General features: G+C 29.4%; 2 protein-coding genes across 2 annotated transcripts in view; both read left to right on the top strand.

Annotated features, from left to right (window-relative positions):
- The window catches only part of LOC111613028 (guanine nucleotide exchange factor DBS-like), a 243,031-nt gene that overhangs the window by 175,308 nt on the left and 52,444 nt on the right, over positions 1–15,279 (top strand). Inside the window, exon 20 of the mRNA XM_023354329.1 lies at positions 3,405–3,544. Within this exon, the coding sequence (XP_023210097.1) occupies positions 3,405–3,544 (140 nt within the window). The remainder of the gene's footprint in view (positions 1–3,404; positions 3,545–15,279) is intronic.
- On the top strand, positions 4,263–7,754 carry LOC111613036 (centromere/kinetochore protein zw10 homolog). Its single transcript, XM_023354339.1, has one exon. It carries the CDS (start codon positions 4,392–4,394, stop codon positions 6,600–6,602), a length of 2,211 nt encoding a protein of 736 aa, XP_023210107.1. The 5' UTR covers positions 4,263–4,391; the 3' UTR covers positions 6,603–7,754.

Here is a 15,279-nt window from a genome sequence, read left to right as displayed (position 1 = left end):
AAACGTTTCATTGATATTCACATTCAATTCTTTCCATAAACTTATGTTACTGCAACTACAGTCACTGACGCAAGCTACTACATTATACGATAGTAAATAAAGTTCTGCTATTAATTTTAAAAGTATTTCTCTTGTCATTTTTTGATCAAACCCGATGTAAACAGGTTGCTTCCAATTTGAAAAAAGAAGGTTATTATTGCAACCATACACAGCACACCTAGTACTCAGTATTTTGTTCTTCACCTAACATAAAAATATAGCTTTAAATATTTAATGACTTATATTTAAATCATCTTACCTTATAAAAAACTTAGTCAAATAAAACAATTACCGAAATATTAAAATAAATCACTTCGTTAATCACAAAATTGGGCGAATATTAAAAGCGAAAACTAAACAGGTGCACACCCTGCTCTATGTAAACAGAGAGGTCAGGACTCGTGCTGACGTCACTAACTTGCCATTCCTGGCTAACATTGTAGAATAGGGATCTGGCCATCCTTGTAGTATACAGTCCTTGGGTCCATCCATTATTTTTTTGATTGCTTCATCTCATGCATTTAAATTTTAAATTGACCGATTTTAGATTGCTGCGCGTACCCCTTCATGCAATTTCGTGTACCACTAATTGGGAACCATGGATGTCAGGAACAAGACACTACAAATTTAAGATGGAGAACATATATTTTAAATTGAATAAATTAAGAATATGATTAAAAATTGCAGCTCAGAATTGTGATGATGTCATAATAAATAATTGCTTATTAATCCTTTTGTTAATAATATATGAAAATAATCAGGGAAAAATTGACAAGAACTATCGGTAGATTAAAAGAAATGACATTGTTTTTCAAGTTAAATACAACTATCGGATACAAATTTCTATACAAATACAGAGTATTCTACACAAATTTAAACAAAATTTTCTTTTTACATGTTTTCAATAAAGCATTTTTTTTTTTTTTTTACTTTATCTACCTGTGGGGATTCTGATGATCATTTATTTATATATTATTAAATAACATAAATGAAATTTTACAAAATGATTTTGTGGGTTTGCCAATGGGAATTATGAGTATGTGGGAGTGTAGACATGAAAATGAGTCTCCTTCAAAAGTTTAACCCTCAAAAGGAGCTTACAAAAGTTCTCCTAAATTACTTCAGAACTGTCTCTAAGTCCAGATATGTAAGATTGTCCCTCGGTGAGGTAGATGCCCCAGGGCAGTGTTGACCTGAAATGTGGAGCTGCAATGCAGTTTAGTCAGAGAACTGGAAACTATCCTTAGTGATTTCGGTCTAGAAGATTATTTGATGAGATCTAGAAGATTACTGAAAGTCAGATTACTTGATCAACACACCAAAAACCTTATTTTAACACCAACAGTTTAATTTACCATTATGATTTGAGAGGACAGAAATATTCATTTCATTAGAGTGAATATCAGAAATATTCATTTCATTAGGGTGAATATCAGAATTTCTTAAAATAGAATATTTTCTCTGCAAAATTGTAAACAAAAACTAGGAATCATAAGAAATTAATCTGTAATGAAACTGAAATAATAGAACTTTTATGTTCATTACTGCGATGGAAAGTTAATTGATTATAATGTACTTTGCAAGAAAATAAACTTGAATTAGAAATACATCATATAAACCAAAACAAGTTTCCTGCAATCTTCATTTTAACAAGATATAGGTTTATTCCAATCAGCAATCTTTATTATACATTATATTTAATAAAAATCTCTAATAATATATATTATCAGTACTTACAAATAATTAGTACTGTATAGAGAAAATATACTAAACTGAAATATTGAAAAGGATACAATTAGAATTATAAAATATTTGATCTGATAGTTCAAAAATAGATTAAAAATGAGTAATTACTCTCAATCTGAGCAAGGCTGCAATCTTAAATTTATTTAATTTAAAATATATGCTCTCCATCTCAAATTAGTAGTATCTTGCCTCTGTACATCACACTTTTTCTGGCACAACTAATAGCACAGTTAATAGATGACTGGTACAACTTTATTAGCAATAGAGTTGTGCCAGTCATCTATTAACTGCTTTCATGGGAAAAGTTTTGAATTGAAATAATATGACTTTTGGTTTGCATCAGAAGTTCATATATAGTTAATCGGGGCCTAAGGTTACAATATCTGGTCTCAGATTTTATCTATTTAACTCCTCGAGATTAAGGAAAGACAGACAGACGGATGACAGTGGGAATTTATAGACAATTTTTTCAAATTGCAGCCCAATCAAACATAATTACTAACAATATCACTAAATTTCTGAAGACTTAAAATGAGAAAAGAGTGTAAAGGTTCATCATCATGATCATTTAGAATGAATAAAAATTCTGAATGATTGTAATTATTGGAAATGTCTGCTGCCAATAAATTACTCAAAAAGCAATACATAATTAGTTGTATGGATGATATGAGAAAATTTAATTGGTAAAAAACAGTTAAATAAACAGTTTAAAATAGCAGTAGTAAATTGGTGGTAAAATTAAGCTCTAATTAAAAGAATGACTTAATATCAGAAAGATTACTGACAAAATTTAGAAAAACCATTGACAGAATCTTTATTTTATGTTGTGGCGCTATTCGTGCTTAATTAATTACTGTACACAAACAAGGCCACATACAAAAAACTTAAATTTATTATATACATTAGATATGGCGCGATCGTATAAGTCGAACACGGAAGCGAGAACACATGCATCTACAGCGAGGTCCGAATCCAAAGTGTGAGATCATAGGTCAGGTTGCCAGGTCTGTTCAGTTCAGAGTTTCTCCTGGTGGCGACTTTTGGATTTATTACCAAAGCTGTCGCCACATATGTATCATAGTTCTTGTAAATTACAAGAAATGTGATCACAAAATAATCTACAACTGGAATCTCTTATTGGCATACAAAATGGTATTGAAACAATGCTAATGTAGTCTTTTAGGCACCAGTTACTCGATATTTATTACGAAGTTTTGGATTTATGTTTTGATCAAATGAAATCTATGCCACCAATATAAAATTGATAAAGCCTTATAAAAATATCATTTGAAATCATTTTCTAATGGTAAAGTGACTTCAAATTATACAAGTTAATGCTGACTGATAGGAAATGGTAACAAATGGTAAGTCATTTGCAATTATTTAATTTGTACAAGTATCAAATGAAGGAAATGATATGAATTGTTATCAAATGATCTTGTAATGAATAGTGTGATATCAATGATTTTAAATGATTTTAGTTGGCATTCGCCAACTAAAATCATTTAGCGAAAATCATCAAATGGTACCATTTGGATGATGGCATCAATTGATACCATTTAGTAAGCTTTGTAATTTTGCTTTATAACGTTTTAAATGAATAATTTTATTCTTTGTAGCTGAAAATTGAAGTGCGCCTCGGTCAAAATGTCGCGGCAGAAGACTCCAATTTTCTCCATCCTCCTTCTGAATCCTGGAGTTCTGAATCTCGTTCCCCATCACCCCGAAATAATATCGAGATCATGAAGGATAAAAGAGGGTATGTATCGCAATTATAAAAGTATCCATGACTTGAAATGTTCAATTTAGAAATTTATTATTATATATAAATAATTAATTATTGTGTATTTTAAAAGTAAATGCGATTAAATGTTGGCCTGGCCTGGCCGGTTGGCCGAGCGGTCAAGGAGGCAGCCTATCGCCTTGGGGGACCCGTGATCGAATCCGGACGGGCTGGTTCGGGGGGATAATCCGACCGGATATGTCGGCCCCCGTCCCCCACCACCACGCGGCCGCCCCATTGTGGTCCTGGCCGAAACCATAATGGGTTTGCAGCAAGGGTTTGCAGTAAGAGGCCCTCTTACTGCCCACTGGGTAAAAGAGCAAAAAAATGTGTCTGCCTTTTTATGTGTAAAAAATCGCTTAAAGTCTGTTTTAAAAAATTTACTAACTGGAGAATTAAATAAAATTTCTCGGATATTAATTTTATTCGAAACAAATGATAAATTCATTATTTTTAGGATAAATGTAAATGTGTAATTTTTTAATAATTTAAAAACAAATATGGTTTTATTTTTGGCAATTATTTGAATTTTTTAAATTTTTTTGTAGCGATATAAAAATAATATTTAAGTAAATTAATCTTTTTTAAAATAAAGTTATTAAAATGATGATAAAATTATTTTTTTAAGATTTTCAAAATATGTTATATATTTATTTAACATAAATAAAATATCGATCCGGTAAGTGAACGGAGAGCGCCGCAGTGCGACAAAATTTCGAACGTAAGCGAGTAAATGGCGGCAAGTTAGTGTCGTTTGGCAAAAATACGTTAGAAAGATAAGTTGTTTTGATTTATATTTTGAGGTTTATATTAGAGGTTAGACATGTCTCTTGTGACTGACGTTCTAAGTTCGGCTGGTAAAATGGACAAGGAGGATTTAAATAATCGAGTGACGAAGCTTACTAAACGTGTAGAAGAGATTAAATTAGACGTTCAGGATGCTTTAAAATTACATTTTGCGGAAATTTCTCCGTATTTTGCCGTCACCGATTTAAACAAGAAGTTAAATCACGCGCAGAAAGAAGTGAAAAATCTTATAAATAAAATGGAAAAAGAGATTAAACCAGAAATTCAAAGCGCTGTTACAGACTTTCAGGACCTTTCTGATCAACTTCGAGATGCCATTACCATTGCGGCTGTAGTGGAAAATCTGGTTAAAATACACGAAAACTTAGAAGCGGCTGATGAGTCTTTGATTCAGAAGAATTATTTTGTTTCTGCCCAAAATTTACAAAATGCCCAAGAGATTTTGCAAGAAATTTTAAATTTTGATCAAAGTGTAAAAATTGTTGAATTACTTAAAATAGAGATGATCAGCAGAAAAGAAAAATTACTTTATGACCTGCGAGAGATCTGGGATCGGTCTGTCATCTGGGACATCGAAGACGGACGGACGAAATTGTCTGTTGTAGAAGAAAATGCAGTGGAGAGGATGAGCCTTATTAAAGCTCTCTATTTCATGAATAAATTAAAAGGATTTATCGAGTCATTCGGAAAAAAACTGATGCAGCACGTGTTGAAAATGATTTTTTCTTTCGATGTTGGCGTAGAAGATAGCAATAATTCTGTGACAGTTGCTGTTATAAATGAAGACCGACCGGAGCCAGTTAAAGTGTTTTTAAATTTGAAAACTGTATTTTCATTCTTATGCGATTTGTTTTCTGATATTTCGTTAACCGGAGATGATGATGATAAGCAATCTGAACTTGTTATTATGAATATGTTAGGTAGAGTAATAGGTGAAGAATTCTGCAATTGCTTGATTCGAGATTGTCTTGATGTCGCTCTTCCGAGCCGTACAAAAGACTTGGAAAGTTATTCCAATGTCATTGAAATGACTACTGATCTACAAAATATGCTTATAAATTTAGGATTTTTATCAAAAGATCTGTCTTCTACATTAGAATATGTACAGAATATTGATACTCTTTTTGCTAATAAAATGTGCCAGGAATTTCTTGTTCGGGCAAGAAATTTATTGAAGAAGGAATTGCACAATACAATTGTAGTTACTCCAGATACAACTCCACTTTATCAATTAGTGGAATTAGATAAAACTATTACTGAACAAACAGATGAAAAGATTCTAATGCCTCAAAAAGGTTTAAATAATGAGAATTTTAAATTTCCAAAATGTGAAATAAGTGTTTTTACTAAAGAAATTCTTGATTTAATTCATGAAGTGCTTCAAGAAGCCACAAAAAGCAATCAGATTTGTGCCATTAAACTTTTCTACATTGCTCGAAATATTTGTGAACTTTATTGTAATGTTGTGCCAGTTTATCATCAGGATAGAATAAGTGAAATCCCACAACAATCTGCAATTTATCATAATAATTGCATGTTTTTAGCTCATCATTTATTAACAGTTGGTCACTACTATCAAAGTAAACTTCCAGTGCCTTTATCAACATGTTCCATCACTTTTGTGGATCTGATTTCTCTGCTTCGCACTTTAGCAAAAGATTCCTTTCTTTCACAGATGAGAAAGCAAAAGCAACAATTATTACAATATTTGCAGGATAATTCTATATTTCTAAATATATCTGCAGATGAGAATTTATTGCCAAAAGCAGAACAAGCAGTAAGAAAATGTTTGTGCCAACTTCAATTCTTATCTCGTGCCTGGAGTGACACTTTACCACAAAGTGTGTATTGTCGTGCTATTGGAACTTTGCTTAATACATGTTTAGAAGAAATTATTTTAAGAATTAAATGTTTAGAAGATATAACAGTTCCATGTGCTACAAGATTAATCTCAATTTTTAGTTTTATTATAAGTGAAACTCCACAGTTATTTAAGACTCAAGATAAAGAAGAGATGGTGGTGGTCAATCATTATGTACGTAAATGGGACAAATTTCAGAAATTACAATGGATGCTTGGAGCCAGCATGAGAGAGATTGTTGACTTATGGGCAGGTGGCAAAGGTGTTTTGGCAGCTGAATTCAGTGCAGATGAAGTAAAAGAGTTAATTAGAGCATTATTTCAAAATACAGATCGGAGAGCAGCAGCATTAGCAAAAATACGTTAATTTTATACCATTAAATTAATATTTTTTGAGTAAAACATCAGCATATTATTATATGGAATTTATTCTTATTTGTTATTGCTTCTAAAAAATGCAGTTTTGTATATAATTTTGATTTAATAAATGAATTTTAATGAATGCAAATAAGAAATTATATAGTTGCATTTATTTCATATAAAAAAATTACATGTGAAGCCAAAAGTTATTAAAATGTTTAAAAAGTTATTAATTAAAAGTAAAAATTGGGTTTACAGCAAATAATGTGAATTACTATTAAAAACTTTGTGTATGATAATTATGTAGTTTTTCAAAATAACAATTTTAAATATAACAAAATTAAGATTTTTTTAAGTGTTAGAATAATGAGAATTATTATTTGAACTAGGAAACTTATATAATGTGATTACTATCCTGATCATTGCTTATAATAATGGTGTGATTTAGTTTTGTTTATGTTAATGCTTTGGACATGTATATAGTTGTTTTCCTAACAATCTTGAAATAATTTATATGTATGATGCATTTATATTTTTGCAAAAGATATTTAAGAATAATAATGTAGTTTCATTGAAATTGGGATATAAAATTAATATCCTAATTTTTTTAATGTTAAGTTATAAAGTTATATGAATCATTCAATTATAATGTTAGTATTAATGAAACTTGAGTGTTTGATTTTGAAATTTATTACACAAAATATTATATTTACCTAGGATACAATAGAATTTAATTATTATAATTCATTTTATTAGCAAATATAAAATCACAGATTGATAATTTTAAAACTGATTTTATGTTTGATATACTATATATTTTGATGTTAACTGAATTCACTGTGTGTGTGATATTGCTTGCATACAAAGTAATCATCTGTCAAAATGACTAAATTGGCTGCTAAAAAAGTATTTCAAGAGAGAATAAAATTAAGTTACATTATTGTAATAAAATAATTTGAAGTTGTTGTTTATTAACTAATTTGAATTTAAAGCAATAAATATTAACATACTGTATTTATTAATTAGTGTGTTAAACTTGCATTTTACTTTCCTAACATATCTAGGAATTGTATATAGGAATAGATAAGTTGTTAGAGATTTGTTCTCGTCCTGTATATGTAAAATTTCTAATTTTTTCAATCTGAAAATTATATCTGAACTTTTTAAAATAATTGTTGAAATTTTTAATTTGTTAGAAGTTAAAAATTGATGTTAATTTTACATTTGTATACTATATTTTATTATCCATGTTTGTTTTTTAAACTATTCAAATTATAATAACAACACCAAACGATCGCCTAATTATCGGGCTATAATATGGCTATTTTAAATGATTGGAACTAAGTAATTTGACATTAGAGGTAGGCGTTAGGCGCCATCTCTTAATTAAATTAATAATTAAATAAATAAATTTAGAACATTCTGGAATAAAAGAACTGGCCCGGGACGGGGCTTGAACCCGCAACCTCCGCTTGCCGTGTGGTGCGCTTGCCAGTTTTATAATTAGTATTATAGCCCGATAATTAGGCGATCGTTTGGTGTTGTTATTATCTACTCGGGCTGTGAGTTGATGTTTATATATATATATTCAAATTATATTCAAATTAAATAGCTTTTTTAGTTGTTTTGATTAAATTTACATAAATTATCAATTGTAAACCAGTTATATACACACTTTCCAAATTGTTACAAAATAGATGTTTTGGGGTTATCTTTGATATAGAATTTGTCCCTTCTGAGTTTTCTTTCAAATAAAGTGAAAGATTCTCTTAAAATATTAAAATACATGAGTAAAATAAAAATTTTCATTAAAATATGATCGATTAAAATGTTTCTAAAAAACTTTCCTTAACAATACAACCCACAAGCCTGATTACCTTCTCACGTACTGGCTGGCCAGTCATTTCTTTTAGGAGGAAGGTCTTTTTGGGTGAAGGTTCCACCTGAAAATGAGTAGTAATCAAACATCATCAACAATTTGTTACTATTTATTCTATACCTGTTAGGATCCTTACAAGTAATTGAATAACAAATAGTGAGCATGTAAGTAATTACACTGTTATTCAAAGATAATGGGTTTAACCTCTAATAACATATATATTGGCAATAACTACTGCTCTCAAATATGAATGAGCAGAATGCATGTAATTATTATGCGATTGCTTCTTGTTCTCTATTGAGGTGTGTGGAAATAAGCACAGAATTGCTATGGAGAACTTACCTACAGAAACACTTGATTAGTTATATAGACTGTTATATAAAGAAATGCAATCCAGGCAATTTGTCCTCTTCTGTCATACATATCTGATAAAACTACATAACATATTATAATTATATGCAGTTTAATATCTCACTAAACCATTCAATAAGTTGTCAAATTCACATTGTAAGTTAATATTTATTAAATATGAAAAAACTCTTGTCCTTATTTCTAGGATAAAAACTTAATATTTACAAATAGATTTTTTTTAATACAAAATATTTCTTACATTTTTGTAAAACTGCTTCAATATAGTGCTTGTTATCCATATTGAATAAGTTGAATAACCAGACATTTTTCTTGAGAAATGAAAAGAATATACTGTAGATCTGTTTTTCAAATATAGTAGAAAGGTGAAAACAATTAAGATCAAGAATCATAAAAGATTAGATAATAAATTTGGCTGTGATGTAGGTGATATAATATGGGATGAACTGATTTGCCAATCTGAAAACAAGTCATAAAGTAACTTGAGTAAATGGTAATCTCAATAGTGGGGAAAGGAAAGAATCTGCCAAAACTTCTGCAAGATAAGTACAGAGTGATGAGTTTTACAATTGTAAATTATAATAATAACTATTAGGTTTTTTTTATGTCATTTATATTTGACACTAGAGGTAGCCAAAATTGCAATTTTTTATAACTAACAAGTAAGAATTATATATGTTTAATTAATTTTGCTAACTAAATTAAACTTTATTAAATTAATTAATTATTTCAAAATTTTGCTTGAAGAAAGCCAATTTCTTCAACTGAACTGTAGATATTTCTTTGTTTTAGTTAATCAATGTAGTTTGATTATATTGAACAAATATAACACTAGTAATTAATTATAACAACACACCTGAATTTTTTGCGAAGCATAAATTATTTTATTCTCAAACATTTTCAACCTACTTATTATAAGCCATCTTCAGGCTTACGATTACCGTTCCAAAGTGGAACTCAACATTTTTCAAATNTCGGACGAAAAAGTTACTAGTTCACCCGGCGAGCCGATTCCCGGACTGTCCGGACGATAGCACTATCGTAGGCGCGATGCAAGTATAGATTAGGATGTTTCAAATTTTTACAAGATATTATTATTATTTATTGTGAAATTTTGCCGCCCCCTAAAAAGTGCCGCCCCACTACGGTACGCCACTGAAGTCATCTTCAAGTCGAAGTCGGTGACGATGTTTAGTTTTCATATTTGTCATGGCCGAAAATCTGCTCTCGCAGAGGTATGTTGTGCAAAATGGTAGTAAATATTTTATTGCCGCTTCACTGACATGATAAATGTCTTTTAGGTCAGCCCAAAAATTACCCAGCGATTGCTCTGCAAAACAACTCTTGAGTCTGCTGTTGCATGAAATGTCTATTAATTCCTCTTGGTCAGAGTTGGGAAGATGGTCGGTGGAGTNAGTAAATATTTTATTGCCGCTTCACTGACATGATAAATGTCTTTTAGGTCAGCCCAAAAATTACCCAGCGATTGCTCTGCAAAACAACTCTTGAGTCTGCTGTTGCATGAAATGTCTATTAATTCCTCTTGGTCAGAGTTGGGAAGATGGTCGGTGGAGTTATTCGCAACAGCGACAAAAATTTTCAAAATTAATTTTGCGAAAACAAATTGTGTTAATTGTACAATTTTTGTTTCTCGCATAAGAATTTCATTTAGGTATTTTTTTAATGAAATTTCGAGAATATTTTTAATTATAAATAAACGAATTTGTGCATTCGACATCATGTTGTAAATTGCTGAATTTTTGTGGTCCACCCCAAGGACTTTAAACTACAAGGATAGCCAGATCCCGTATATTTGTTAGCATGACCTTGCATCTATGTGACGTCACAGCAAGTCCTCTACTTCAACATGACAGACCTTTCAAATAACAAAATACGATAAAATATTAAATCATTTCTTAATTAATTATTAAATTACTACTAAATGTAAACTACTGTAGAATTTTCGGATTTAATAAGTGTACTGTACGTCAATAAATTTACAAGTCTTTTGTGTAATATTTATTTAACAAATTAATGAGCTATACTTTTTAATATGTGATTATCTTACTTAACTTTTTAATTTTTTTTCGACAATCACCATTTTCAGAAGGCATTCTTTTCAATATTTTATAGTTTTCTTGTTTAAGATTTCTATAATTAATTCTTATTATAGTTCTTAATTTACAAAAATCTTTTATTAAAGTAAAAGGTAAAACTGTTTCCACTGACTAATTCTGTACAACTCCGGGGCCTTTTTTATACGATTCATCGTGATATATTTCGAAATATTTATTCCATTCTATAATTTTTGCTAGCCATTCATCAGTAGGTTTAATAAGCCCTCCATAAGATAAACGCTGCACCCATGACGGAATGCTANTGTATGATGCATTTATATTTTTGCAAAAGATATTTAAGAATAATAATGTAGTTTCATTGAAATTGGGATATAAAATTAATATCCTAATTTTTTTAATGTTAAGTTATAAAGTTATATGAATCATTCAATTATAATGTTAGTATTAATGAAACTTGAGTGTTTGATTTTGAAATTTATTACACAAAATATTATATTTACCTAGGATACAATAGAATTTAATTATTATAATTCATTTTATTAGCAAATATAAAATCACAGATTGATAATTTTAAAACTGATTTTATGTTTGATATACTATATATTTTGATGTTAACTGAATTCACTGTGTGTGTGATATTGCTTGCATACAAAGTAATCATCTGTCAAAATGACTAAATTGGCTGCTAAAAAAGTATTTCAAGAGAGAATAAAATTTACATTATTGTAATTTGTAAATTTAAAAGTTACATTATTGTAATAAAATAATTTGAAGTTGTTGTTTATTAACTAATTTGAATTTAAAGCAATAAATATTAACATACTGTATTTATTAATTAGTGTGTTAAACTTGCATTTTACTTTCCTAACATATCTAGGAATTGTATATAGGAATAGATAAGTTGTTAGAGATTTGTTCTCGTCCTGTATATGTAAAATTTATAATTTTTTCAATCTGAAAACTATATCTGAACTTTTTAAAATAATTGTTGAAATTTTTAATTTGTTAGAAGTTAAAAATTGATGTTAATTTTACATTTGTATACTATATTTTATTATCCATGTTTGTTTTTTAAACTATTCAAATTATAATAACAACACCAAACGATCGCCTAATTATCGGGCTATAATATGGCTATTTTAAATGATTGGAACTAAGTAATTTGACATTAGAGGTAGGCGTTAGGCGCCATCTCTTAATTAAATTAATAATTAAATAAATAAATTTAGAACATTCTGGAATAAAAGAACTGGCCCGGGACGGGGCTTGAACCCGCAACCTCCGCTTGCCGTGTGGTGCGCTTGCCAGTTTTATAATTAGTATTATAGCCCGATAATTAGGCGATCGTTTGGTGTTGTTATTATCTACTCGGGCTGTGAGTTGATGTTTATATATATATATTCAAATTATATTCAAATTAAATAGCTTTTTTAGTTGTTTTGATTAAATTTACATAAATTATCAATTGTAAACCAGTTATATACACACTTTCCAAATTGTTACAAAATAGATGTTTTGGGGTTATCTTTGATATAGAATTTGTCCCTTCTGAGTTTTCTTTCAAATAAAGTGAAAGATTCTCTTAAAATATTAAAATACATGAGTAAAATAAAAATTTTCATTAAAATATGATCGATTAAAATGTTTCTAAAAAACTTTCCTTAACAATACAACCCACAAGCCTGATTACCTTCTCACGTACTGGCTGGCCAGTCATTTCTTTTAGGAGGAAGGTCTTTTTGGGTGAAGGTTCCACCTGAAAATGAGTAGTAATCAAACATCATCAACAATTTGTTACTATTTATTCTATACCTGTTAGGATCCTTACAAGTAATTGAATAACAAATAGTGAGCATGTAAGTAATTACACTGTTATTCAAAGATAATGGGTTTAACCTCTAATAACATATATATTGGCAATAACTACTGCTCTCAAATATGAATGAGCAGAATGCATGTAATTATTATGCGATTGCTTCTTGTTCTCTATTGAGGTGTGTGGAAATAAGCACAGAATTGCTATGGAGAACTTACCTACAGAAACACTTGATTAGTTATATAGACTGTTATATAAAGAAATGCAATCCAGGCAATTTGTCCTCTTCTGTCATACATATCTGATAAAACTACATAACATATTATAATTATATGCAGTTTAATATCTCACTAAACCATTCAATAAGTTGTCAAATTCACATTGTAAGTTAATATTTATTAAATATGAAAAAACTCTTGTCCTTATTTCTAGGATAAAAACTTAATATTTACAAATAGATTTTTTTTAATACAAAATATTTCTTACATTTTTGTAAAACTGCTTCAATATAGTGCTTGTTATCCATATTGAATAAGTTGAATAACCAGACATTTTTCTTGAGAAATGAAAAGAATATACTGTAGATCTGTTTTTCAAATATAGTAGAAAGGTGAAAACAATTAAGATCAAGAATCATAAAAGATTAGATAATAAATTTGGCTGTGATGTAGGTGATATAATATGGGATGAACTGATTTGCCAATCTGAAAACAAGTCATAAAGTAACTTGAGTAAATGGTAATCTCAATAGTGGGGAAAGGAAAGAATCTGCCAAAACTTCTGCAAGATAAGTACAGAGTGATGAGTTTTACAATTGTAAATTATAATAATAACTATTAGGTTTTTTTTATGTCATTTATATTTGACACTAGAGGTAGCCAAAATTGCAATTTTTTATAACTAACAAGTAAGAATTATATATGTTTAATTAATTTTGCTAACTAAATTAAACTTTATTAAATTAATTAATTATTTCAAAATTTTGCTTGAAGAAAGCCAATTTCTTCAACTGAACTGTAGATATTTCTTTGTTTTAGTTAATCAATGTAGTTTGATTATATTGAACAAATATAACACTAGTAATTAATTATAACAACACACCTGAATTTTTTGCGAAGCATAAATTATTTTATTCTCAAACATTTTCAACCTACTTATTATAAGCCATCTTCAGGCTTACGATTACCGTTCCAAAGTGGAACTCAACATTTTTCAAATATGTTTCATTTTAAATTTAAAAGATTTTTACAATAATTGTGTATATTAAATAAATGAAAAAATAAATCAATACAATAAATAAATAACAGTAAATAAAATAAATTAAATAGCATAAATAAATACTGTAACACAATAACAAGGCTAAGTATAACAACTACTAGCTTTAAGGGTTTTTAATCCCCATGCTTTTTTCTATCCTGTACTTCCATGCAATGTTGGAAGTGTATTAGCATCCTTGGCATTTAGGCAACAGTTTTTCATTTTACTTTTATATATTTCCATTTTTTCCATTTCTAATGCAATGAATGGAGATTGGACTGTTTTAATGATTTTTGCCTCATTCCATTTTACATTCGCTCCTGTCTGCACCATGACTGCTAAAATGGTGTTGTGCCTTTTATTAACGTTGTATTTGTGTTCTTGCAGATGTATTGCTAAATTTCTCCTGGTTATGCCCACATAATCCTTTGCTATTCCTAATTCTGGATTCTCAAATGGCATTTTATAGACTCCGGCTTCTCTTGAATTTTTACACTGTCTTTATCATTCCTTATTAAGCTATAGATGTTGGGTGCTCCTTTATATACCATTCTTGCATTTTTATAAGTACTCAATTCATTCATCACACCTCCTATACATTTATTGTATGTGAATTTGTTAATTGCATCTACTTTAATATGTTTTTTGCCTTTATGTTGTCTAACCTTTGACCAGGCCTTCTATTGTGGCGGTTTTGTATCCTAGATTTGTTGCAATTCTTTTAATTCTACTAATCTCCTTAATACGGTCCTGAATGTTAGTGCAGTATAAAAACACTCTTCTAATAAGCGCCTTAAATGCTGATAACTTGTATTTATATGGATCGTTGGACCACGATGGTATATATAGGGGAGCATGCATGGGTTTTAAATACACCGCTGTTTGTACATTTCCTTGTTTAAATTTTATATCAATGTTAAAAAATGGAGATGAGTATAATTTCTTTTTTCTAATTTTAGTTTTAACCCATGGCCATTTTTATTGATTGCAAGTAAAAAATCTTCAATTCATCAGTTATCTTTCCAAATTATAAACGACATAACGTTTGTAGAATATAATGTCCTCTAAGAAATCTTTGAGGATGTCTTTTTCCAGTTTACATATTACTAGTTCACAAAGGAGTCCTGACATGGGACTTTCCATCAGGACACCTTTCTTTTGTTTGCATGTCACTCCGTTGAATTTAAAGAAGGATTGGTAGCACATCAAGTCTGCTAGATTATTTAATTCCTCCGAGTGTGTTGATAACATTGGATTGTGTTGGACCATAAATTCAATGAGTGCA

Source organism: Centruroides sculpturatus, unplaced genomic scaffold (genome assembly GCF_000671375.1).
Source record: "Centruroides sculpturatus isolate CEXI.00-Female unplaced genomic scaffold, Cexi_2.0 scaffold310, whole genome shotgun sequence".
Taxonomy (NCBI): Eukaryota; Metazoa; Arthropoda; class Arachnida; order Scorpiones; family Buthidae; genus Centruroides; species Centruroides sculpturatus.
Note: the sequence above shows the minus strand (reverse complement) of the source record. Positions and strands in the feature narration are given on the sequence as shown.

What these genes read in the sequence shown, in the direction of transcription:
- LOC111613036 (XM_023354339.1), top strand. Translation starts at nt 4,392, where the DNA reads ATGTCTCTTGTGACTGACGTTCTAAGTTCGGCTGGTAAAATGGACAAG.